Source organism: Ictidomys tridecemlineatus, chromosome 6 (assembly GCF_052094955.1).
Source record: "Ictidomys tridecemlineatus isolate mIctTri1 chromosome 6, mIctTri1.hap1, whole genome shotgun sequence".
Lineage (NCBI taxonomy): Eukaryota > Metazoa > Chordata > Mammalia > Rodentia > Sciuridae > Ictidomys > Ictidomys tridecemlineatus.
The window spans coordinates 43537425-43564336 of NC_135482.1; the positions used below are offsets into that span (position 1 = coordinate 43537425).

General features: G+C 39.2%; 1 protein-coding gene across 2 annotated transcripts in view; it reads right to left on the bottom strand.

The window, feature by feature from the left end:
• Tph2 (tryptophan hydroxylase 2) overlaps positions 1–26912 on the bottom strand; it is a 232927-nt gene that overhangs the window by 203687 nt on the left and 2328 nt on the right. For both annotated transcript variants that reach the window (XR_013440445.1, XM_005330422.4), the window contains exons 2-5: positions 25426–25578; positions 22700–22883; positions 22491–22591; positions 17572–17639 (exon numbers count right to left, since the gene is read on the bottom strand). Coding sequence is in view for 1 of the 2 variants with exons in the window: in XM_005330422.4 (XP_005330479.1) it covers positions 17572–17639; positions 22491–22591; positions 22700–22883; positions 25426–25578 (506 nt within the window). In the remaining variant the exon portion in view is untranslated. The remainder of the gene's footprint in view (positions 1–17571; positions 17640–22490; positions 22592–22699; positions 22884–25425; positions 25579–26912) is intronic.

A 26912-nucleotide genomic window follows, 5' to 3' on the forward strand; every position in this document is an offset into this window, starting at 1 on the left:
CCACTCATCAAACACCATCCCTGCAGTCAGCAAAGACATATGCACAACACATGGAAATATATATACTTCCACCTTCCCACCCAGATCGCCTGCTCTGCTTCCCACAAGTGGCCCACAGGTAATTGTTGGTTCAGTGGTCCTCTTTTTAAATCACCATATATACAACCAGAATTTCTACCCCCAGAATCTACTAATCCAGCCTAGAATAGGAGGTCACCACAGAACCATGCACAGGCAAGAAGGAAACTGCCACCCAGGGTCACTACAGCTGCAGGACATCTTCAAGGAGCTGGGTTCATTCCAGATAATCTTCTGTGGTAGTCAATAAGAAAGAAGACAATAACAAGAGCAGCTATCAAAGAGATTCCTCTTTGTTCTCCCAACCCCAACCCTCTACCTATTTTAGTGTTCTTTTCAGAATATTTTCTGTTTAGAGTTCAGGTCCAAATGTGGTTCCTACTGTCCCCCAGTTGTTTTTATTTTTAAAAATAACAACAACAACGATAGTAACGGCATTATATGGGAGTAATGAGGGAAAAATACATACTGAATAAGAAACTCAAAATTAACATTTACTTTCTCTCCATACCAACACTAGCATTGATATAAACCATTTTAGAACAAGATTAGCCTTATTTAAACTTGGCTGTTGATAACAAATAAAAAAATTACAACCTGGCAAATATTTGTCGGGAAGATCAAAGTTGCCAACTCACAGCATCTGTGATGAATTTAGAGTGAAAGTTTGATATGGAAAGATAAAAATAGAAAAGATGCAAGGAAATAAATATATAAATCGTCTGCCTGTGCATCCAGAAAATTGAGCTAAATCAATTTGAGTCAGGGAGGCCAATAAAGCTAATCAGGGGAATGCCACTCAGAAGGTAGGAAAGCAACGAGGCTGAAACAGTAAATGAAATATCGAGAAGCCATTTGAAAAGAATCATTAGGTCAAACTTTCCCTTCAGTATCCATCTGCAAACACGCAGCATTCCAAAGGGTGGGGAGCTGAACATCACCAACAAAGTGCAGAAAGAGTACATGGGAATTGGGTTAGGAAGAGAGAACATAACGCTCTGTTACTTAAAAATGAATGTTCAGCAAGGCAGTCTTGGAAATACAAATAGTTGTATACATATTCTCATCTGTTTCTACTCCTCTGTCTTCTTGGGTAGCTGACCTGCCCATTGATTACAGGGCCCAATAACCAATACTGGGTAGGGCTACCTGGTCCCAGGTTAAGTCACCTCTGGTCTCATGGGGAAATTTCTCATATCCCTCTACTGTAGGCAACTCTTTAAGACAAATATTTTAAAAATCAACTTCATCATAAAATAAGGGCTACTTTCATCCTTTCATTTCCATTGAAAATATCTAAAATATAGAAAAAATAAGAAAATCCTATTTTTATATATAGTTCATACATGTATATAATAAGAAGTAATATTCCAGAGCTTACTATGTACCTGGCAGTTTTTTAAGGTGAAATGTTTTTATGTTAAATGACCTGTTTTAGTCCCACAACTCATGAGGTAGATACCATCATTATCACCATAGCCCAGATGAGAAGACTGAGGCTCAGAGAAATTAAACAACTTGTCTGAAATCATGGAATCAGGCTGAAAATCTAGTCAAACTGGCTCAAGATGCCAATAAAATAACAATTTTACTTCATACATCACTCATTTTCACATTAAACTAAAATGAGGCTTGAAGGAATGTTTCTTTGTGTATAGAACATCTTATCTACCATCACATGACATCATGACACTAGCAGTATTCGTAGGTCACAAAAAGCACCTTTATATTTACTCATTCCTTTAACCTTCTCAGTGAGACTGTAAGGTAGTGCTGGGTTCCTCAAAAGAATAAACATGTGTTTGGGACAACAGGAATGTAGGGTCACCTACATACTTTTTAATACTTATGACATTTATTTACAAAATAAAGATTATAGTCATGGGAAATCAGATGTGTTGTATTTCTTTGTACTCATTATGGGTAAATGTGGCTTTTTTAAAAATGAATTTCATCTGATCAGGGTACCAGAGAGGTTTCCCAAACGTTTGCAGGCCTTGGATATATACCTGAACATCCTTTGGCATTTCTGTGTGTATATGTTATAATGAATGTATAACAGACATATCTCAGCATCCTAAAATCTTGCTTCAATCCAAAACTGAAGTCACTTAGGTACTCCACATTCCTGAAAAAGCCCCCAGCAACTGAAGCCAACTCCTTACAAGACCCACTAGGGGACACCAGAAATGTCCCTGCCACCAACAAACTCCTCCTGTACCACCGTTCCCATCCCATCTCCAGACTTGGCATACCAGTCTAACAGGGAATAAGAGATGGTGAGGATTGTGAGGAGGGCAGTGTTTTATGGGAAGGGCATGTTCTCTAAGCCAAGAAGGCAGGCTGCTCCATGACATCATTTCTAGGGAGTGTAGATTCCTGCTAGAAATTTTTCCGACTTTCTCAGCTGGACCCTTGCTGAGCAGCAGGACCACAGGCCTACCCTCAGGTTGCATTCAGGAAAGAAGAGGGACAAACAGTCCCTGGAAGAGTGTTTAGAAGACTAGGAGTACAGCCAACTAATGGGGGATTAAAGGGGACCCTCATGACATGTGTCCGCTGAAATCTGAGGTTCACATGAATATGCAGCCTAATGCCCAGCAAAATCTAGAGATTTCTGGGAGACCCAATGTATTGTGCCTAGAAGGATGTCCCACCCCATTCAGTTCCTCTCGGTTCCCAGGAGGCCAAAGAACATCCCAGAAAGAATCTGAACCAGTAAGTGTGACCTGAGACCTGCCCACTTCTGACATTCCAGCAATCATACAAAGAGACCTTGGCCTCCACCCTCCTCCTGCCAGCCCCGGCAACACCAGAGGAACTGGGTCCTCGAAGAGGGAAGGAAAGGAGGTACAGAACCAGAGCACACCCACCCTCCCAAAGTAAAAACCCCACATACACACACACACACACACACACACATATTCACTCCAAATTTGAGATTAATCTTTTTCAAATGAACAGAACCAGGTCTTAAATACCCAAATGAGACTATACTAATAATTGAAAACGACAGGAAATTAGATGTTGCTAAGGAACTTGCATCCCAGCAGGAAAGTGGTATTCAACACAATGCAGTTGAAAGCTATGAGTGGGAAAATAAAACCATTTTATGTTGGTATAAATCCCAACAAGATGATACTCCTGAACAGACTAATTGCATGTAATTATTTAATTGGATATCTAGGGAGTCCCTTCCATTTATATAGAATTGGCTGAATTCTGGAATTCTCAACCACCACCAAAATTATTATTCACAGCTTCCTAATTCTCTAGAGAAAAGCAGATGTGACTTCCATCATTTTCCTTCACTGTGGATTCTGCCTTTTGTCAAAGAAGGCAAACTAAGGCTTTATAAACATTGATAAGGAACCCGTGTTCAGAGAGGATCGCACTAGACAGGGGCTGAAATGGTCACCTCGGGGATTTGGGCTTGACAATAGGGAAAACCTCTGGGGGATTATGTTACTCAGACATGACTAAGAACTTTCTATAGAAACATTGAAGGCTTCAGGGGGCATTTTTCTGACTGTATGTTTAAAATCCCACTCTTCCTAGACACTAGAGGTGGTTCCAAAAAAACCTGCCTCGTCCCTGCAGAGAGGAGAGAGTAGAAAGTGCACAGACGCACCTAATTGGGGGCAAGTACACAAAGGGTTATTCTGTGCAAGTTCTGAGCTTGTTAGAGCAAAGTTGTTTAACAAATACATTTTGACACAGAAATCCAGGGTTGTATGCCCCACTGAGACTGAAATTGTAGGAGGTCTTTCTATAGCCAGATGAATAAACAACACCACTTTCTTTCACTTACATTTAACTCTTTGTTGGATTCTCTCCTGCAACAGGTCTAATAGCACCTTTTCTTACACACACGTGTGTGTGTGTGTGTGTGTGTGTATGTATTTGTTTGTTTGTTTGTTTTTATTTGGGGAATTGAAAAACATTTGTTTGTGGTGGTACATCCAACTACCTCCTGGTGTCCTTAGTGCTACAGTTCCCAGTATGAGATGCAGTCTGTCTGCTTGTATTATCTTTGGAGGAACTCCAGTGTGGAGAAGCAATTCACTTGTTCAGTGGAGGAAGATGTGACAGGCTACAATTGATAGTATTTACACCAAGACAGCAAGACTAGCTGAAACACAACACTGACTGTGTTCTTTGAAAACAGCTGGATTTTTCTCAGTAGCAAGGACCAAACAGAGCAGAAGGTAAACAGAGAATTGGTTAAGGGAACGGGTGAATCTGATAAAAACAGTTAGGAAAGAACTCATTTTCTATTTTATTTCATTACATGTTCCTTAGGGAAGGAGATGCCTCACTTATTCAAGAGCTATTTATCTTCCTGGAATAAACTTTCCCTCTCATCTTTGCCTCATCTTTTCTCTCCTTCCCCACCTTTGCATGTTCCTTTTGATTGACACTTCCACCTGGGGCTTACAGAAAACAAATGAGAAGAGATGAAATGTAAAATCCAACTTTGCAACTCATTAGCAATTAGTAGCTCCTCTAAGGATTTGGACAGGGCCATTGGAGAAAGTTTATGGGAACATCAAGTCTATCGATCTCTTTGTTCGTTCTTGACTTATGACAGGTGTTTGCTGCACTCGACAACCATACCCTAATTTCTGCATAATTTCCAGGGAGCTAGCTGTAATTTATCCCCCTTCCTTCCTACCCAAGAAAGCATACAAGAATACAGAAGAGTAAGATTGACATTATTCTAATATCATTGTTAGAATAATCTTGCATTTGATAATCAAGTACAATTTTTAGAAAACATTCATCATTTATAAATTTTACTATAACTTGTTACTAAGTACTTATTATACTTTTCACAACTAAGATGACACCTGGTGTGTAGAAATTTCAATCAGTACCAAATGACTCTCACTTATAGTCAGTGACCATAACCATAAGGAACCTGTGTTCAGTACTATGCTTCGTGAAATCATCTGCATCCAGGTGTCTCCAGAGGAGTCAATGAGTATTTAACAAGAAAACTGCTGATGCCCCTTAAACTGGAAAAAAAAAAGTGTATTACCAGGAAAAAAAAAAAGAAATACTCAGAGTGGAGTGGATGAATTCCATTAAGGTTAAACCAGAAAATAAAAGTCATTTTCCTACTGATTTCTAAGAATTAGTAAGAAATATCTGAGGCTCCGGCACTTGATAAAGTTATACTTCAGAATTCAGACCATAAAGGACATTGAATAGCTTTTTGGTAAACTATGATCAGCAATATCTAGGTGAAAAAAACAAGCTTGTTGCTTTGCCAAAACGATACCTGCATATCCATGTCTATTGCAGCACTATTCACAAGAGCTAAGATATGAGATCAGCCTAGATGCCCATCAATAGATGAATGGATGAAGAATATGAGGCAAACATGTGGCAAATATGTACAATGGAATAGTATTCAGCCAGAAAGAATGAAATCCTATCATTTGCAGCAAACTCAATGAAACTGGAGGACATTATATGAAGTGAAATGAGCCAGATACACAGATAAGTACCACAGTACTTATATGGTGGTTACAGTCAACCTGAATATAGAAGAGTAATTAACAAAGGTTGGGAAGTTGTGTGTGTGAAGGAGGATGGATAAAAGCATGGCAGGATTTGATCAGTACATGATGAATGCATGGGTGGAAATTGCACACTGAACCCCATTAATATGTACAATTAATACATGTTAATCAAAAATAAAAATTATTTTTAAAATATATGTATATATGTATATTACTCCCCTAAATCTTCTCCCTCCTTAGAATATATACTTTCCAAAGGCAGGATTTTGTATTTGCTTTGTTCATATCCCTGCCATCTAGAGTGGGTCTGTCATATTTTGGTGTTCAATAAACATCTGTTGAATGAGTAAGTCAATTAGTCAGCCTAAAACAAGCCATAAATTTAAATACTGAGAAAAATAACAGTTGTGAATCAGAAAGTCTGACAGATATGTATTTGTCCTACCTCTTTCTTGACTCAAGTATTTTAAGCTATGGGGAAAACACTCTAAATTTGTGATTTTTATAAACTTTCTGGTAGTTTTCAGTTATCCTTATGTACTATTTATCTGTAAGTATTTCTTTCTTCTAATTGTCTCAATTCAGGCTTCTTGATCCCTGTCTAAACATTGTCACCCATCACACTTGTAGCCAAAATTTCACCCAAGAAAGGAATAGCATATACAAACCCAAAAAGACATTAAAGTCCAAAGTTGACTAAATATAGATTATTTCCCTGGCTTGGGGTCCTAATGAGTGAACTTTCAAAGATATTTTCAAGATCACAGGACACTATGATTTAATGGTATTTTTCACAAAAGGAAACTCACAAAGCAGCCCAGCAACGTAAAAAAATCATAGAAGTGACACAAGAATCCAAAGAATTCAAGTCGCCTGACATAACGTGGCTTATAGGGGCTCATCTGAGAGTAGGCTGGGATGCCCGTGCTGTTAAACCGCAGCAGAGAATAAGTGTAAAGGCACACACGCCTTTTCAGCTACTCCCCTAGGCCACTCAGGTAAAGAGCATTTGTGATCACATACTTTATTTGCTTTTGCAAATGAGTTTTGTGCACATGAATTTTCGTAAATGAGTCTATGGGCCCTAAGGAACTTTCAGATGGTAGCAAACAAAAACATTAGTTTGTTTTGTTCACATTGTTAATATTGGTGATGCCTTTACAAGAGACATAATGAAAATAAACTACTGCACCTCTGGAGCCTCAGGGAGAGTGAAGATTTAACTCCTGGAAATTATTTGTTTTTATTTGTCCCATACACCACAGGATAGGGCTTCCTACCATTTCCTCACCTTATAGAAAGCCCTCTTCACATTACAGAGGAGCGGATTTCATCTGCAAAAACTAGCACGATATAAAATATCAACAGCAGCGATTAACATCCATCAGTATGTACATGCTCAACTGTACACAAAGAGGCTGAACTCAACCCAACACAGGCCAGGCATGGTGTATTCCCAGTGACTGGGGAGGCTGAGGCAGGAGGATCACAAGTTCAAGGCTCACTCTTTGCAAGTTAGTGAGGCCCTGAGCAACTCAAAATAAAAAATAAAAAGAGCTGGGGATGTGGCTCAGTGATTAAGTACCCCAGAGCCAATTTGTAATCAACCATTTCAGGTCACTAGAAGCAGAGACCCAAAGCTAGGGAACTAAGAGCTCCAAATTCAGTCTGAAACATCTTGCATCAGGACCAACAATGACTGAAAGTTGCTAACTCCTGGTCTCAGCCTTTTTCAGGAGCACAATTAACCCTACAGTTCATGGTTTATGAAAGTTAATAAAAACACTCATTCATTCACTGATCCATTTAACTGAAAAATAACAATAAAATAATAGTTCATTACATGGATTATGCTCTCTTTATGGGCTGAATAAATGACTGTTAGTATCCCCATTTTATGATTTGAGGAAACTGAAGCTAATGAACACAGTTATCTGTTCAAGTCAAACAGCCAAAGAGTGGCATAGCAGATCTAAACAGCCAAGTTTTAAAGATCTCACTCTTAGGCTGGGGTTGTGGCTCAGTGGTAGAGCACTTGCCTAGCACATGTGAGGCACTGGGTTTGATCCTCAGCAACACAGAAAAATAAATAAAAATAAAGGCACCATAACATTATTAAAAAAAAAAAAAAGATCTCATTCTTAACCAATGCACCTCAATGCAAGGTATTGCATTACCAATGTATTCCCAATAATGGGGTTTGGCCTCTGTTTCCTCATTTGACACTGAATGAGACAAGACTACCACCCTACACTGTGAGAATGGATTAGGATGATGTCTGCAAAGCACCTGAGTCTGTGCCTGGTGCCTAACAGATACTCAATGCAGTTGATTCCCTGCCTCCAGGTATACAAAAATGAGTAAAATTTCATCATTCCCTGCAGGGTTGGGAATAGCTCTGGATATGACAAAACTGCACTGCTCCATATAAATCCATTAGCCTCTCAGGCAGGACTTGTAGAAGTAATTTGAATCCTTCGTGTTCATGGAAATCATTGTAAAGTAAAAATACCCACACCTCTTTCCCTGTGAAACACGTTAGATTTTGGTGCCATGGTTGTCCTTGTCAGTGAGTGACATGGGGTCATACTGTGTTAATGTATTCCACAGCTGTGGGAGCCAGGCTATAATCAGACAACATCCTACTGAGGCATTCATGCACACCTAACAACCCCACCAAGCCCAAAATATGAAAAGGAGAAACCTTTTCCAAATCAATTTTCCCTTTTGTGTCTCTTTACAACTCTCAGGCTCCCTTTCTTTTAGCCATTGAGCTAAACTTCAGGTGGAGAGAAGCATTTGGCATGAAAATGATTCTCCCATAAAGCCTGGAGTCTTTTAAATACTTACAAGAACTGTGCATTTCAAATATGCTGAGGATTCTGTAAAGAGCAAAATAACTTTTTAAAAGACCAAGTCATTGAAGTTTGTTGCTCTTCTTTTCAACTTGTGTGTGATACCACCACCGATGTCAAATGAAAGCTGCTACGCAGATTTTTTAAAAAGAAAAGAAAAGAAAAGGTGTGGCCTCTTGGGCAGAGAAAGCTATTGAGATTCTACAGGAGAGGCACTTTTCAAACCCCTAATGTGACCTTCCTCAGAAACGATTCTAGTCATCTGGGAAATGACCCTAGAACTACAAATATTTGGTTTTGTTCTACTTTTCAATTTACCGCTCCATTTCAGAGAAATTAAAGCATCAACAACTAGTGTTTATGCAGGAGTCACGAAGGACCCAAACAACAACATATATCTCAGATTCATTCAAAACCTGGGAAAGCAAATCAATGGAGGATAATGGGATGGGACAAAATTAGCTCAGTCAGGGAGAAAACATTTTTGCCCTTCTAAGGTACCTCCTCTCAAATAGGCAGAGAAGGGAAAAAAAATTAAAGCTTTCTCCCACATCCCAGGATTCATCAAGGTGACCATGTGCCAATGAAACCGAGGAGGAACACATCACAAAGAATGAAACTTGAAACCCCCAGCTAAATTTCTCTCAGTTGAGAAAGCACAGTCTTCCCTTCTATTCTTCCTCCCCATCTTCTATTTGTTATGTTTCCAATTAAGATTTGCCTATCTAAAAAGAGGTAATGTGGCACTCTTGACTCCTGTTAGTAATGTATTCCTTTAAGCTACATTCTGAACCCAAGCGGGATCCATAAATCATGCTTCTTCTCGCATGAAATGAGAAACGCTAAGGTCAACTGAAATTTCTGAAAAGGTGGGGAGGTGGAGTCACCCCAGTTATTTTCCTACAAGTTGCAATAATTGCAAATGTCTCCTAGGAAAGACTCAGAATCAGAAATCCTCCAGCACAATCACAAAGCTAAACTGTCACAGCCACCTGTGAATAGGAGAAATCCCAATAAGCACAGTACTGAGACTGGGAGGGAAAAGGAGGGCCTGCAAAACAATTCTCTTCAAAGTCCGGTACCTTTCTTTGTCTCTAAGCATGTTTTCTTTGCATGCTCTTGGCTGACCCTGGAAGAGTTACTTCATGAAAGAAGAAATTGCAAAGACCTGAGAAGTGAGATGCTGGTTTGGTAACCAATATGCTCATTCAAAGGCAATCCATTTTATATTTACATATCCATTCAAACATCAATTCCTGAATCTCAGTCCCAGAGGGTTTCCTTTTGACATTATATAGTATTTGGCCTAGTAAATGAGGAAAGGAAAGTTGGGGGGAAAAGGTTCCTCTCATCTTTGATGAAGAGAGGAGGTTTTAATCAACACCACTCCACGTTGATAAAGAAAACTCTCCCTCTCTCTGATAGAGCTGGTGTAGAATATTCACGAGCTCACCCAGATTGAATGTGCCTGCTGGGCGGTGATTGCACTTTCAAATATGCTAGTCTCCATTTGGGGCTGTTTAAACAAAACAGGGTCTCTGTTCTGCTGAGTACTTGAGCTCTGAGCAAATGAATCACAAATGGTACAATTTTATAAATCAGAAAATCAAGAACTAAAGAGGCTAGCAACTAGTAAAAAACAGAGTGACTGAATCCTTGGCAATTGTTTTTCAAACCTAGGCCCAGCTGTGTTTTATTTCCATTCATTCTCTACCCCCTGAGGGTCTGGCTTTGGGTGGGAGGAGAAGAGTCCAGGTCCTAGGAGAACAGAGGAAATTCACCACACAGGACTGGGAAGTGGTTCTGCTGGGCCAGAGCCAGGCAGATGTCCCAAACCACCTGTGAAAGACCACATAGCCAAAGGCTGGTTGGAGTGCTGATTCCAAAAAGCCTTAAATGTTTTAAACACCGACAAGAATGGTGCATTTCAGATATGCTGAGAATTCTGCAAAGAGAAGAAAAACTTTTAAAAATACCAAGTCGCTTGGTTCTATCGTGGTTATTTTCAACTTGTGTGTGAAACCACCTATGTAAAGTGGAAATTGTTTCAGACACTTCAAAACAAAATTAAAGAAAGAAAAAAAAAGGTGTGGCCTCTTGAGCAAAGACATTTAGGTTCTAAAAGAGCAGCATTCTTAAAACTCCCAAAAGCAAGTGACACTATTCAGAAACTATTCGGCCTCTGGAAAATGACCCTAGTACTGCAAATACTCTAATCTTTAATTTACTGCTCCATTTCAGAGGAATTAAACGATCAGCAATGGATGTTTACACAGGTGACACAATCAGCTATGTCATCTTCGGCATGTTTCCTAATGTCTCTGATCCTGATGTTCCCTCATCTTCAAAATGAGTATTATAATAGCACCTATCTCAAAAGACTCATTGGGAGGTTAAATGACAGAACCTAAGTGATATGGTTAATATAGCACTCAGAACACGGCAGGACTTTAAGGAAACTGAAACTCCTGAAAATGAGAGCTGAGAAGTCAGCCTATGATGAACATTTCTATCATCATTAGCAATTCAGAGTGAGTCTAGGATAGCCCAGTTCCAAGTTGTACTTTCACCCCTAGCCTCGCTGAAACTCAGTGACCTTTAAGAGGGTCAGTTTTTCAGAATGAAGAAGCAAGCTACAAGCATGACTTATGAGAAACTAAGGAATGTCCCCTCGCATACACACATGCTTTTTGAAATGCTCTTATAACCCATCACACCATGGGGCCTAAAACTCCTCAATTCAATTACTCTTTAAGGTCCTTTACTCATTTTTAATGAGATAAACAATTGATTATATGGAATCAGAGAACCATTAGCTACTTAACACATGATAAAAATCATCATCATGGGTATCTTAGAGTCAACACTTCCTATGCCAGCCAACATTCTGAGCCCTGTAATATTGTTAATCCTCCCAACCATGCAAGATAAAGATTGTGACCATTTTAAGAAGAGACTTAGACAGACTAGGTCATTGCTCGTGTCCACAGAGCTTGTAAATGATGGGTGGGAATGCTAAACCCAGTTCTGTCTAGCTGCAAAGCCTATACCTTTGGCTACAAGTTCTGCTATACTATTCTACCTCTGCTTTTATGGGTACTGGTTCTACAGATAAAGCATCAGCACCACGATGGTAAAACAGTTACAGAAAGTCTTGAGGAAATGAAATGCAACACAAATTAAATGTGTATGGCATCCAACCTCCAAGATGGTCTCTCCAAAGAATCTTGCCATTTGGTGTTCATGTCCATGTGTAGTCAGTCCCTATTCCACACCCATTGTATCAAGGTTGATCTGGGTAATCGTAAGTATAATAGCAAGAATGATGGTATGTCACTTTCAAAGATAGGTTGTAAAAGGCTCTGTAGATTCAGCCTTGCTCACTGTCTCTTGGATCACTTTATTTGGTGAAAGCCAGTTGAAATATATTGAGATGTTTAGGCCACCCAGTGGAGAGGTCTTGCTTTGAGAACCTGAGGCCCCACTGCCAACCACCCTGTGAGTATCCACATTGGAAGCAGATCCTCTGTCCAGTCTTCAGATAACTGCTTCCCTAGCCAACACTTTGTCTCATGAGAGACCCTGATTCAGAACCACCCAGTTAAACTGCTCCAAGATTCTTGACACTCAGAAACTATGTGAGATAAAAAATGTTGTTTTAAGCTACCAAATGGGGGGGGAGGGAGAAAGAAAGTCTCAGTTGAGGGGAGTGAAGAAAGGTGGCAACCAAAGGGTAATATAACAGGTTTGAAGCATGCAGGTAGACAAAAAGGAAGCATGAGAAAATAATATTAGTAACTAACACTTCCTAAATAGTATTCTAAGTGCTGAGTCTATATTGACTAATTTCTGCTGATACTATATTAATTAGCTCATTTAATCCTCATGACAATCTTATAATGTAGTAATAGAGTTATCCCCATTTTACAGATAGGACAACCAAGGTACAAAATTCTTAAATAATTTGCCCAGTCATTAAACTGGTAAACAGTAAGCCTGGGATTCACCCCAGGCAGTGCAGCTCATTCCACACACTGTTTCCTAGATCTAAAGAGAAATGAGGGAAAGCAACCAAAGCCCCAAATTGGTCAGGGGTAGAGTAAACCCCATGTCTTTCATCTGGATTCTTATTGATTGATTGATTGATTGATTGATTGATTTTGATAAAGATAACTAAGTGCATTGTATAGCAATGACCCATTTATTTCATGTAATCCTAAAAATACTCCCAGGGAAGAAACAGATGATATATTTTTAATCTTCATTTTACAGAGGAGAAAACTGAAGCTGAAAAATGTTAAGAAATCATTTGGATCTTTGAATTTGAAATCAAATGAATTTTCTTGGCAAATTAGGGAATTTTTCAACCCTAATTTAGGTCACAACTTCTGGCATGTTGAAATTTTCTTGTTTACATTACCTGTTGACATTTGTATTTACCCATTTATATTTCAAATTCCTGAGATGGGAAAATAAATAAAGAGGAAGCAGTTCCTCTGAGAAGAACATGAGGTTCATGTGCCACCTTAATTTCAACCAGGAGGAAATACATTCATAACAAAACATAATCACAGTAATATTCAAAATCAATTTAAGCAAACCAGAGTGGCATAATTAAAGTCAGAGCTCGAGGCCTCTTTCCAAGAGAATAGATTGAAATAACCACCCCCACAAAAATATAATTAAATTAAATATGCATGCATGTTGTTGAAGAATAATCATTACACTAGACCCCAAAGAAAAATTTATTTCTAGTCAATTAAAAAAATTTGTTACTGATTTTTTCTCCCCAATAATTTAGCAATTTTGAAAGGCACAAAAATGCATCTGAGGTTAAAATATGAAGGTGCCAATGACAGAAAACTGGATTGTTTGAGATAAACCCAACAGCTACCACATCACAATCATAATTTTCTCCTCCACCACATGCTATCTGCCCCCCACGTGCTTCCATTTCCTCCGAAATGCAAGTCTATATGCACTTCACATTATCTAATCATGGGGTGCTTTTTTTTTTTCCTGTTACATTAGGATTTCTTTTATTTGAGTTCGGGAGGAAGGGGTGCATCCCACAAGTTAGACATTCTCTCAGGGCTGATTTTACAAACAGTGTCCTGCGATCCAGAATGTTCATTCTCGGGTCTTCTATAAGAAATAATATTTGCACTAATAAATGTTTCCTCTGCTACTATTGGTGAAGCAATTAGGCTTTCCCGACACTCTTGCCACGAGCGCAGGCTGATCTGCAGGCGGCTGCTGGCTCCTGGCTAATCAATCATGTTTCTCAGCTGCGTTGTCAATCAGAACCTCGCCTGAGTGGCCTCTATTGACAATCTCAGCGTGCGGATGCCTTCCCGCTCCCTCACCTCTTTCGGGTTCATGGTAATACAGACTTAGAGCCTGCTGTTTTTTCATCACAGAGTGGAATTTTTTCATTTTTCTCTGCTTGTGTTGGTTCTTTCCCCCTGTTTTATCCTCTCAAGACTATCATAGAAAATACAGTATTCAACATGAATCCCCCAGAGGGCTTCCCAATGTAACTTCAATATATATTATCCTGTACTTCATTTATCTTCCTTCTCCTTACCTTTAGACACCTCAGACTACATCCTGCCAATCCCTATACCACCTAGAAGCATCTGTACTCCATCTTTTCCTGTTTCTGACCTAATATTTATGACTTCTCCTCAGTGTCCCGAAAGCCTTAACTAATTGTCAACTGGGAATGGCATCGTTTATCCTGGGTCAAAATGGTCCCTAATTATGTTTATTTTTCACTGAATATTGACAAATTATAATTGTTGTATTAATGGGGTAAGAAGCGATGCTATGATATATGCATCCAATGCAGAATGACTGACTCAAGCTAACATACCCATTGCCTCAAATACTCATCATTTATTCCTTTTAACTGAAACTTTATACCCCTTGACCGACATATCCCCATTCTCCCAGCCCCAGAATATTCCTAATTTTATCATCAAACTGTATAGGCAGCAACTTCACAAGCTCAATTTTTCAACAGTACCTCAAATCTCAAATAATCGTCTCCTTGAACCAATTTTAGAAAATCTGGCCACAGTACACTTAAATGAACTTATTTTAAGTAGTTATGGTATTGACATCTTTCTATTTTGTACACTCCAAAAGTGATCAACACTAGGAAAATGCCTATTTCAATGAGAAATTGGATCTTTCTTTTTCTGTAAACTAAAAGGAAAGCAAACTGAAGACAAAGGCCAAGGCTCATTTGGAATGTGTTAGTTCATCCCCTTCCCCCCACCACACCAGAGCAGATGCAGGAGACCAGAAATGAGCTGGCAAGAATGCACACACCTGACTAACCTCATCCACCCTCACACTCCAAGAAACCTCAGCCACGACAGCATAAGGGGTATTCAGGAAGGATCCTTTGCTCTCTACTTCCCACAAATCCTGGATTCACATTTTCTTGATTTTCCTATTCCTGATAGGCTCCTTCCTCATTCCATCCACTCACAAGAAGCACCCAAGACAACTTGTTATTGGTACTTTGACAGCTTTTTTCACACAAACAAATATGGGAATGTGATTGCTTTTTATGAAATCTTTCCATGAAGAGAGATACTGGTCAGCATGAAAAGCATCAGTGTACCCAACAGTCTATTGATGGGAAACCAAAGAATTTCCTGCAAGGAATACCTCTGGGAATATTTGAGCTATATTTGTTAAAAAGTCATATTTTTTAAAAGGCAGCACAAACCATGGTGTTAACACAGCTGAAGTAGAATAGGTCAATTACAAACAGGAGGCAGCCTGTGGAAAAGGTGGCAGGGAGACAATAATGATAATTAACAATTATCATCATGGATAACATGCCAGACCTGGCACTAAGCACAGAACATGCATCTCTTTGTAAATCCTTACTACAGTCCCATGAGATGGATCCTGCTGCTAGGCTGAGCCACCAGCTGGGAAGCAGTGGAGCCAGCACTTGAATCCAGCACTTGAATCCAGACTGTCCACTCCAGTGCCCCAGTTTCTAAGTACTTTGCTATTCTGCTAGTTGGTCTGGGCTCAGCCCTGTCCAAGGAGCAGGTTATAACGTCCCTAGATTCCAAGCCCTCCTAGGCAAACACCCTTTGTTTTGATTCTATATCTACCAAATTGCCTTCAGATATAATTTGGCCTCTACTATCAGGACAACAGGGAGAGTTTTGTGAGTTATTTGAGAGTTGTTTCTGTTTCTGGAAAATGATCACTGTAAAATGATGAGCTGGCAGTTTCCTGCCTGCCTCAGTCTCCTATTCAGTTACAAAAGCCACATGTCTTAGGCCTGAGCACTCCCCAGCCGTCTAAGGTGAACCAATATTCCAGAAGCCCCAGTTCCACCCAGTCCTCCTTAATTCAGTATAAAACCTCCACCTGTTCCAACATCCTGTTTCCACTTTCTTCCCCCTAGACACCACAGTTCAGTTTCACTCTTAAGCTATGGGAAGGTGGCAAATGCTCGTTAACACTTTGATGATTTTACCTTCCATCATTTCACCCATATGCTCTTTTCCTCCTCTCCATATAAATACATTTTCTTTAAAAGCAAATGACTCCCCATGAACAGTACTCCTTGAAACTGGTTGACCATGGTTTGTGCTACCTTTGTATATCACTTCTACATCAGCTTGCCTTTATCCACTTTCTGGGCCCTCCCAAGAAGAAAAAAAGTAACACTTGAGCTAGACCTTTAGTCACCATGCCAACAAAATTCTATGTCAAATTCTATGTCTCTATATGCTCTGCCCAATACTTAGTTTTGTCCATGTCCTGGACAGATCATGCCCCAAAGAACTGCCTTGCCCACAACCATCTAAGGATCCCTCGACATGGGCATGACTTGACCCCACAGGAAGGCCCAAGAACCAAAGGGAGCCAATCTTAAGGTCAACAACAACTTATCAGGGCCTGATGTGAAAAGTGAGCTCAGCCCCTCAGTGTCCTCCCTTGGTAATTTGGCTGGGAAACTCTGGAAGCAGGGACAAGAAAGAAGAAGTGAGGGCAAAAAGGGACATGAGATTGAGTTTGGGGCAAGCTATGCACACACTGACATGGCAAGGGGTGAAAAATTACCATATAGAGGGGAACAGACTGCTTGGAAAGGAGTAGATGTGGAAAAGCATGTGCAAGTAATTCTGGTTCTCATTAACAGGATTTTTATAAGAAAGGATGAAGGATGCCTGGGGCTTGGGAGGAGGAGGGAAGAATATGCAAGCATCAAGGAAAGTTAAGGATGAGCAAATGATTGGCCCAACAGATACTGCAAAATTCTCTCACTTGGCTTTAAGCATTTGTGTATCATAGTTCTTTAAGATTAAAAAAAAAAAGCAATCCTGATGCCCTCAGTAACACACATAATATCCTAAATTCTCACCAAAGACAAAATTTTCCCGTCAGGACACTTAAACTTCTCATCTAGTCTTAACTAGAGTAAAAATGTATCTTTCCTTTACCAGGCATGGTTTTATATTTTATTCCCAAATTTATTTCATACTCATGAACTTATCCTGTCACTGCTACTTACCTTCATCCATTATACACAATTGTCACCCAAAAAGGTGAGGTTCTCCACTTTTATCCCAGCCCTGATCTGGGATTATGAAACTCTTACACAATGCCTCCTGCTCTGCCACCACCACAGTTTCCAGAAATAGAGTTTTCAGAACATATTTCAATTATGGCTGCTTAAATGACCCCTTCCTCTGTTCTTGCTGAATCCTCTATTTTGGAAAAGATGGACATTGAAGGGGATTATTGAATAGTCAAGTCAAAAGTAAAACTAAAGCACAGATTCCAAGCCTTGCAGAGTGCACAGAAATGGTTGCCTGCCTTAATGGAGCTGCGAACACAATAGTGTAAATGTAGAACTTGGCATGTGGCCCGCAGGTCTCATTATTTTACAATTATAAACAGATGTCAAACATCAGTGTTGGCATTTAAAGCCTATAGAGTTGGTGATGTTTAAAATGGTTCGTGTCTGCTTTCTGCAAAGTTAAAGTGAAGAGAAGACAGGTCTGTTTAACACAGCATGTGTTTTTCCTAACCAGCCAGTGACAAGAAAGAGTTATACAGGTACTTACTATTTATAACTCATGGCCACATCCACGAAATACTTCCTTCTCTGTCGATAGACATTGTCCTTAAATCCCTTAAACAGAAAAGAGATTAAGTTATTTAACAAAGTGCTGAAAAATTAGCTGCAGAAGAGCTAAAAGAAAATTACTGTGGTGTTTATTGAATGTTCAATTCAAATGTAAATCTTATCCTCAGATGACCGACTTGATGACACAGGCTAAGGCAAATTGTGCTAACAGTAAAACCTCTTTCGATTTGGGCAATTTCGACTTAGGCTCTACCAATTTGGGATATGTGGGAATTCAGTCTACAGTTCACCTTTCCCCTAGGTAAACAGAATGGCTTACTTAAGCAAATTGATATTTTGAACAATATCTTTTAGTTTTCAAGTATCATTTACATGTAACTGATCTTAATCACACGTTAATCTTATCCTATTCATTAAAATCAGTCTCTTTAACATTGTTATTCAGTGAATGAACCTAATTTTAATGATTTGTGTAAATAACTAATAAATATGACATTTATTAAAAACATTGTCATCCAGAATAATCATCAGATCCCCAAATTAGTATAAATTAAAGAAGTTTTACTGACTTTTATGACTGCAGCCACACAATGCAAAATTGATAAGGGATTAATGCACAGTGAAGCAGGTTAGCTCCACTCCACTCTGAGTTGCTATAATTCTTATATGTCTTAGCCAACTTCAAGGTTTTTATCTAACATCATCCACTTGGGAAAGTAAATACTGTGTCTGTCATTTTTCAGTCAAGTGGAATCCTTCTGAGAGGAATTCCTGGTGTACTCAACAACTTCTCCTCTTGCCACCATACGTCCCATTTTCCTTTCCTTCCCATACTTTCAGACAATCAGTTTTTTCCAGGGTGGTTCCTTCAAGCTGCTGGAAGCCCAGGAGGAATTGTTGCCATCTAACTTCTTACCTCTACAACCCAAGCAACCCCCTAGGATTTTGACCAGGAAGCAGTGCTCTCGGGCGACAGAAGCCAAACAAGAAGACAAGCCTCGGGGACCATGGGGTTGACAGTAAAGAACAGGGATGAGGCTCACAAAGGCCTAGACCCCCTCTGTGGCAATACAGATGTTCCTACAAGGTGGGCTGTTCAAGAAGCACCTCCAAACACACTAGGGAATGGTCCCATTTTCTTGTCGATTGAAAGAGAATGAGCCTCAAGGCCAAGAATCTTCACAGGACTGTCTGCTGGACAGTAATGAAAAATGCCCTTTCTTTCAAGAAGAACAAGAACATTATTAAAGAGGGGAGAGGGAAAAAAATGTCCTGAGATTACCCCAATACCTACAGAAATGTGATATCCTCTACCCAGAAGCTAGAACTTTCTTTCTTGTGCTATGAACTGGGAGTTTGTTTTTGTTCTTGTTTGTGGTGCTGGGGATTGAACACAGGGCCTTATGCATGCTAAACAAGCACTCTACCAACTGAGTTATATCCCCAGCTCTGATCTGAGAGTTTTTAAGTGGGGTCATAGGCAGGCTTGTGAAGCCCTAAAATGTCTACAGACAAAATTTTTGTGACCATAATTACCACATTTACAAATGGGTCTGTGACCTAAAAAAAGGGGCCTCCTGCTGTAAAAGGTAGAACCAGGCATGCTAGAAAGTCCACTTCAATACCCACTAGTAAAACAGGACTACCTGGGGTAGGAAAACAAGAAATCTAAGCACTTTATCCTTCAAAAGAAAGTAGGCCACGACAAAAAGGAGCGTCCTGTGAACAGTGAAGCATCTGTTCCCTGGTTCCTGCCAGACTGGACACCATGGTAACAGCATCATAATCTGCTGGGCTTCCAGAAGAATCTCAACTGTCTCTCCTCAGCAAACACCTGCACCTTTTCCAGGGACGCAAGAGAGAGATGTACTCATCATGCCTCATTAGCCTGGAGTGGCAGTGATTACGCACATGTTGTGGGCGAGCCAGAGCTTCCTGGATTGAACCATGACTGGCAAAGTAATCAGCACTAGCGATTACAGAGACATAGCATTCCTTGCCCATCCATTCTGAATTACAGTAGGGACAGTGTTACCAGATAAAATACAAGATGTCCAGGTAAATTTCAATTTTAGATAAACAACAAAATTTTTCCAGTTTAATTGGGCATCATATATGTTTATTTGCAAAATCTGGCAATCCTAGTACCCAGCAAATACCTGCTACACAATTCCCCCCCACCCCACCTTCAATTTAAATCGAAGGGAGCTCAAGACCCATCCTGAACCCTAAAGCACCCAGCTCAATTTACCAGCTGACACTCAAGTAGCCATCCCAAATAGCTCAACCCTGGTGAGATATTAGAATCACCTGGAAAGCTTTAACTAGTACTCCAAACCTGGCCATATTCCCAGAGGTACTAACTTAAGCTCTCTAGGATGAGGCCCTGGCATCAGTATTTTTAAAAATGTTAGCTCTTACACTCAGAGCTCATCAGAACCTTCTCAGATCCACTTACATGCAGATGCCCGGGTCTTCCTTGAGAGTTCCCATTTGGTGAGCTTCATGTAATCCTCAAGATATTAGGAGCATTTTAGAAGTGGACCTTGAACCACACTTTAAAAGACCTTCCCAGTCTAGATCCTGACTACTCAGTATGGTCCCCATCTCCCCGTCACAGTAGGGCTTGACTAGGAGCTCACTAGAAATGCCCAATCACCATCTGCATTTTTAAAAGTTCTCCTGATGATTCTTCCATGAAAGCTTAAGAGCCACTGATCTAGATATTTAACCATTTCTAGGGAACTCCACCCAGCAGCATGATATATTCCAAGCCCTTTTTGAACTAGCCTTGTTGCAAGGATCCCTGTGTCTATCTCAGAACTAAGATTATTCTCAAGACACAAAAGTACCTAGACAACTTTTTGTTGTCTTCATCAAATAATAGCTTAAAAACACACCAACTTACCAATATCAAATTTTGCATAATGAACATTTGGTGTGCTTATAAAAGAAATGCATGTGGTTAAAAAAAATGACAGGAGAGGTAGGGGATTTCTAAGTACTTGCAATTATTTCAAGTGGTTGCACAGAAAATAAGAGAAGGTATCATAAAGTGAGTGTAATTAGGAGTAATGGAATAAAATTAAGCACAGGAAAATTTACTCTTAGTATTGGAATAATTTTTTTTTTCTCAGCAAGGTCAGTACTTCCTGTGGTTCTTCCAGAAAATGTCTAAACCCCTTTCTCCAGGTTGAGTAATTTTCAAACTAGACTAAAGGGAGCATTTGGAAATAGGTTATCGAAAAATCCTTTACTGTCCAGGCATTGATCTGGATGATTTAATACAGCATTTCCATTACTGGAATTAAGCATTTACTCTTGCCAAAATGCCTTTCAGTTGTTTTATTAACTAGGATTTTCAAACACCCCTTTGAGGTCAATAAGAATTTTATTTCCACTTTTACATAAAGAACTTGAGGCGCAGAGGTAGAGGGACTAGGCCAAGGTCATTCTGCAAGATAACAGCTGGTGTCTGTGAAGCCCTGTCCTGCTAATCTCTTAAATCAGGCTTCTGAGTTAACTCTGACCCCCCCCACCGCCCCGGGGGCTGGGAGAAGGGGAAGATAACAAATGGATGATTATTAAAGGCACTCATGAATTGTTTTCCAATGTTCAGGAGACTTACCTGGGAATTCTTGTAAATAGTCTGACAATTTAGTGTGTGCTGGTAAATATAACACAATGTGTCCTTGCATGAATTTAGCTTTTTAAAAACAATGTAATTAAATTAGATCCCTTTGATGGTTTGTTCAAGTGGCATATTTGAATTGGTCTGAATTGATGTATTATGCTAAATGACTGGCTAGTCTGAAAAATTCCCTAGGGGTGAAGTTTTCATAGTTTCCTTTAAAACAGCAGTTCTCAAACTTAAGTGTGGACTGGTTAAAACAAGTTCTCAAATGCTGCTGCTGCTTCTTCTGCTGGTAGTATACCCTTATTTAGACACTGCATAGTGTGTGGTCATGCTTCAAACACCCCTTCCCCAGATGCTATCCATTTCAATAACATGAATATCTGTAAACTATTGCTTTCATAAAACAAAGGCTTCCTATAGGCAAGACTGATCTGCTTGGATCTTACCCTTTTATCTGCCCATTTTTAGACAAGGGAGACTAGAGAAGGAAAAAGTGTTTAAAATGAATAGGTGCATTGCTTACGTCTCTCAGACTATTAACTGTACTTCACTCTGACCATAAAGAAGTTCCAGGTCTCTTGTGTTAAATAAAAACTGATGTAAAGAGGGGAGGGGGAAGAATAATGGGAAATTCTTACCCCAGCATCATATTTCTTTAAAAATTGTCATTTTTATTGAAGTAGTGGAAAGAATGGTGGTAGATAGATTCAGGGTAGATGTGGGGAGAGATACATCCTCCATCTCAGCCTTATTTTAAAACCCTCTGCCTTTCCATTGAGACTGAAGTCAACCACATTACTCTGCTCCTAACTACCTCCAGTCAAGGAAAATGGCAAGAAGAATTTTATTCTCTCACTGAGCCCCATCACACCTAGTCCTCCCTAGTTTCCCAAATGTGTGATCAATTTCAGTTCATCGTTTTTCCAAGGGTCACCATCTGCAAGTATATTTCAGGCTGTCTAATTCCACAGAAATATTCTCCAGGGTATAGAATCTCCTCCTCTGTGCAACCCTTTTAAAAAATAAATGCTATGTGAAAATGCCATCTCTCTAACCTGCTTACAACTAACACATGTGTATAGGGAAGCTTTATCCTTTATCCTTTGAAGGTCTGTTCTCAGTTTTGGAGAATGAATAATAAATTGCTCTGCAATAAAGTATTACAATGTGATGAAACATGGCACAGGCTCCTCCCCCTTCCCCAGCACCTGGGCGGATCTGGAAAAGCATGTGTGAAAGTTCTTTTACCAGACACTTACTGGGTGGTCAGCATCAAGCTCGGTACCATACATAAGAACTCTGTGAGAGCATCTGTCTAACTCAGAGATCTTCCGGGGGAACCACAGTACATCCTCTAGCTCTGTTGAAAACACAGTACAGATTCAAAATTTAGCTCACAGATTGCATTTTGCCCCTTGCAACATTTGTCAGATTGCAAAATCACCCAACAAGCAAAACCCTCCCTTGCCTTCTTCCTCTGTCCAAATGTTCTCTGGTGGATTCAGCGTTACAATGGTGGTTTGAAATTTCAGCAACTGTATGAGCTCATCAAATTCTGTTTTGCCACACTCACAGTCCACGAAGATTTCAACCTCAGAACTTCTTCGCCGGGATCTCCTGGATTCAATGTGGACCATGTTGACATGTTTTTCCTGTTACATAAGAAATATCTCAAAGTCACAATTAGGTCACAGTAAAAGGAATGCTTTCCCTGTTTGATTCTGAAGCAACAAAGTATCAAATATTCACAACAAAGGAAAAGACGATTTTCTTATTCTTTGACTAACATGTGAATATTTTTCTATTATCTCTATTAGTAAGAGACCTGCATAGTTATGCCTCTGTGTAGTTTGTCCAGTCTCATTAAAAATGATGAGAGCATTTAAGATATATAAAGGGCCATATAAAATATCTTATAATAATGAGCATCACTGTTTCCCAGAGTGGTTCACATCCCACTGGTGATGCATGATTATTTTGGGAAAATTTTTGTCTATTACATTATCATCTAATCCCAAGATTTTTATCTTGTATTTTTATGTTTCTGAAAAACAACTAAAACCCAAACTCCTGATTTTATAGTGATATAAAGCCTCCTTTTGAAATAAAGTTTTTAAATAACCTTTTAAATAAATCTTTTTTTAAAAAAAAAATACAAATGGCAGGCAGAAAGGGGAAGGTTGTATGAAAATGCCTGAGGTATGGGAAATACTAGCCAAAGCATAAAAAAGAACAAAAAGAGGATCTGTGAGAGCAAAAGAAAAACAAATATTTACCACAGGAGGCAAAACAAAAGGTAAAATAAGCTGGACCCACCCAATGATGCACACCTGTAATTCCAGATGCTTGGGAGGCCAGGCAGGATGATCATAAGTTCAAAGCCAGCCTCAGCAACTTAGTGAGTCCCTTAGCAACTTAGTGAAACCCTGTCGCTAAATAAAATATTTTTAAAAGAGCTGGGGATGTGGCTCAGTGGCTAAGAACTCCTGGGTTCAATTCCTGGTATCACAAAAAAAAAAAAGATAATCATCATCATCATCATCATCACTCCCAAATGGTATTACTAATAACTGTTCTCTTTTGGCAATCTCCAGGCCAACTTTATTCAACTATCACTCTGAGATAGATGGATTTCCTTACAATAAGGAGAAAGGGAAAATAGTAATTCCATGCTTAAAAATCAGGTTTGAATTTCCCCAGTGATATACACTTCTTTTCCCTTTAATTAATTGAAGACTAGGTTCTCCTCTCCATCCCAACCCACTACCAATAAGCAATACATCCCCATCACTCCAGATGGTACACCCTGATTATCAGTACAATTCCTGGATGAGCTCAGAATTTTCCGCATAGGAGCAGGATAAGTAGCTTTCAGTGCCAGAATTGGATCAGACAGAGTCTTCTCCTGTATAAAGAAACAAGTCTTGTGGGAAACCGTTCAAATGGTTTTTTATTATTTTAATATTTAGAAAATAATGCTCTATTTTCTAAATTGCCTGATAATATAAATAAGATTAAGTTCAAGGTTTAAGAGATTTCACATACATTATATCACTTTGGATTTTTAATGTCCTTTGGTTGAAGCAGATATTTTTAGCCTTAGGGAACTGAGGTCCAGATGGGTTAAGTGGCTTAGCTAAGGCCCCATGACTAGCTGATGGCAGAGTGAAAACTCAGGCTGCTAACTCCTTCTCCAGGGATTTTTCCACTGTAGCTAGCTGTCTAATTGAATTGGTTTTCCTTTGGGCACTGTATGGACACAGCCTGAGATGACATAATTATGTATAAAATACTATCCCAGATTTCCATTACCACTGTTTATGATACCTGATCCTTTCTTCAAGGTTAAAAGGGAACAAGGAAATGGTTGCCAAATCAGGCTGCTAATTCCCCGTCTATGATCATCGTAGAAGTATGATAATGCCTCATATCTGTACACTTTACAAAGCACTTTCACTCATAATATTTCATCCCAACAGCCCAGTCATTTGGGAATTATAACTGCTACTTTACCAATAAAGAAATTGCACTCAGGTAGCAGTTCGTGATTAGCCAAACCAGGAGAACACAGGTCTGAATCCCCTGACTGCAGCTCCAACTATCTTTTCTCTGCACAGCAGCCCAAGGCATCAAGGGCAGCTAGGCTTCTTATCTCACAGCTCTAATCAACAGCCAGTGTCCCCAGAGGAAATGCATTTGTAAGGGAGCATGTTTACTAATGGTTGGAGAATCCATCCAGTGTACATTGGCAAGAAGGCAATAGCTCTTCTAGGTTTTCCTGGGTTTATCTCCACCCAGGCTCTTTCTTGGGGTCCCAAATCACAGATTTGGTGCAAATCAAACTTCACACTTATGTTTTTTAAAGATACCCCATTTGATTCCTTTGGTGTTTGCATTTCCAAGTGTGAGGTTCACTTTTTTAACTTGTGGATTTTCTCACCTGGCCATAGTCTTTAAGTTCCTAATAGGCTAATTCTGAATTAATTTAATTAATAAATCACAGTTCATGTGAGTGTGCTTCTTTCATTGTTTGGGAGATCAATTCCTCCTGTAGGGCCTCATGAAGTTTGGTTTCCTTTGAATCTCTCCCCACATTATCTGGAAATTGACTCAATAATGTTTTGTAGCAAATGGCAGGTTTGTCACCAGAGACACAGTCATTTTAAAAGTTATGTGATAATGTTTTATATTCACCTGAAAGAGCCTCAGTGCTTTCACCAATCCACCCACTTCGTTTTTCAAGGAGAAAATGACAGCTGTCTTGCCACTCTCGGCAGCAGTATTGCTTTTGCTGCTTCCCTTGTTGCCTTTCTTGTCGTCATTCTTGCTAGAGTTAGCTTTATTCAGCTTCAAGAAAGTACAAACACACACACACACACACACACACACACACACACACACACACAATATGTTAGGATTCCAGAGTTTTCTATCATCATTTCACCCCAGCTAGATATCCCATTCATATGCCAGAAGCCCCACCAAACATTCAAACTCAAGGTGAAGTTGCCAGGGCACTCATAACTTTCATCTTTAAATATTGGTCTAATTTACTCAGGGATATTATTTTCCAGTACTCCAAGATAGCATGTAAAGTCTAGAGGTTGAAATAAAAGGGAGATCAGATTTGCTTCACTTTAATGGCAACAAAAATCTGACCATCATTAAGTATAAACTATCATGTATAAATAGTCCTTGCCTTTCTTTATCTAGGCTTATTTTACAACACGAAATCTGGTCTTTTAGCCTAGTGGAATTATTCTTATAGAAACTGTATTGGTTGCTAAGCATAGCAAAACTAAGAACAAGTATGTATTTTTGACAATGGTATATTTAGCTTCAATTAAGTTTTTAAGACAAAATAATCCATCTAATCCTGAATATGTCAGAACATGTACTGAAACTGATTGCTTTGTGCAATTAGATCCACATTGTCAATGTGAATTGTCATTGTAAATCTAAATACACATGGAAGAAGTTGAGCAAAGAGGCCATCTTTGTCAGAAGATGGTATATGAAAAGTAACTGTTACAATTCAGCCATGAATAAAAAGGAAAAGAAGAAAAAGGAAGGAAGGAAGAAAACTAGCTAGCTAACCATTAGGAGGAAACAGTAGAATCTAAGTAATAAAGTCCCATTGGCTAAAGACAAAAATGAAAAATGCTAACAACTCAGATCACAATGTTATAAATGCAGAATAAAAAAGCTGGAAACTTTTCATGTAACATACAATGAGAAACTGTGATGGTCTGTTTCATGTTCTTTATATGTGAATGCAGAGTTTGGTAAATAGAGAACTATCTCCCTGGAAAATGATGATATAATACAACCACACCCATCCATTGTGTCCTGATGAAACTGAGAAGTGTATATTTAATATGGAACCAACAGAACAGTGATTTGCCATTGTTTTCCTCTGACTTCTCTATTGGATTTATTTTCATACATTAGTATTGCCTCACTAGATTTATATGTAATTAAAATGGATATTGTATTATTTATAACCTGAGAGAGAAGAATTTTATATAGACATTGATATTTGACAGCATGTTTAAAAACTCAAATGTCTTAGTACTCTCAACATCTGCCTCTTTCTCATAGTATAACACACAGTTCTCAGATATTTAAGTGCCTTTTTTAATATGAAAGGGTCATACATTAACCGTTACTCTGAGTATTCT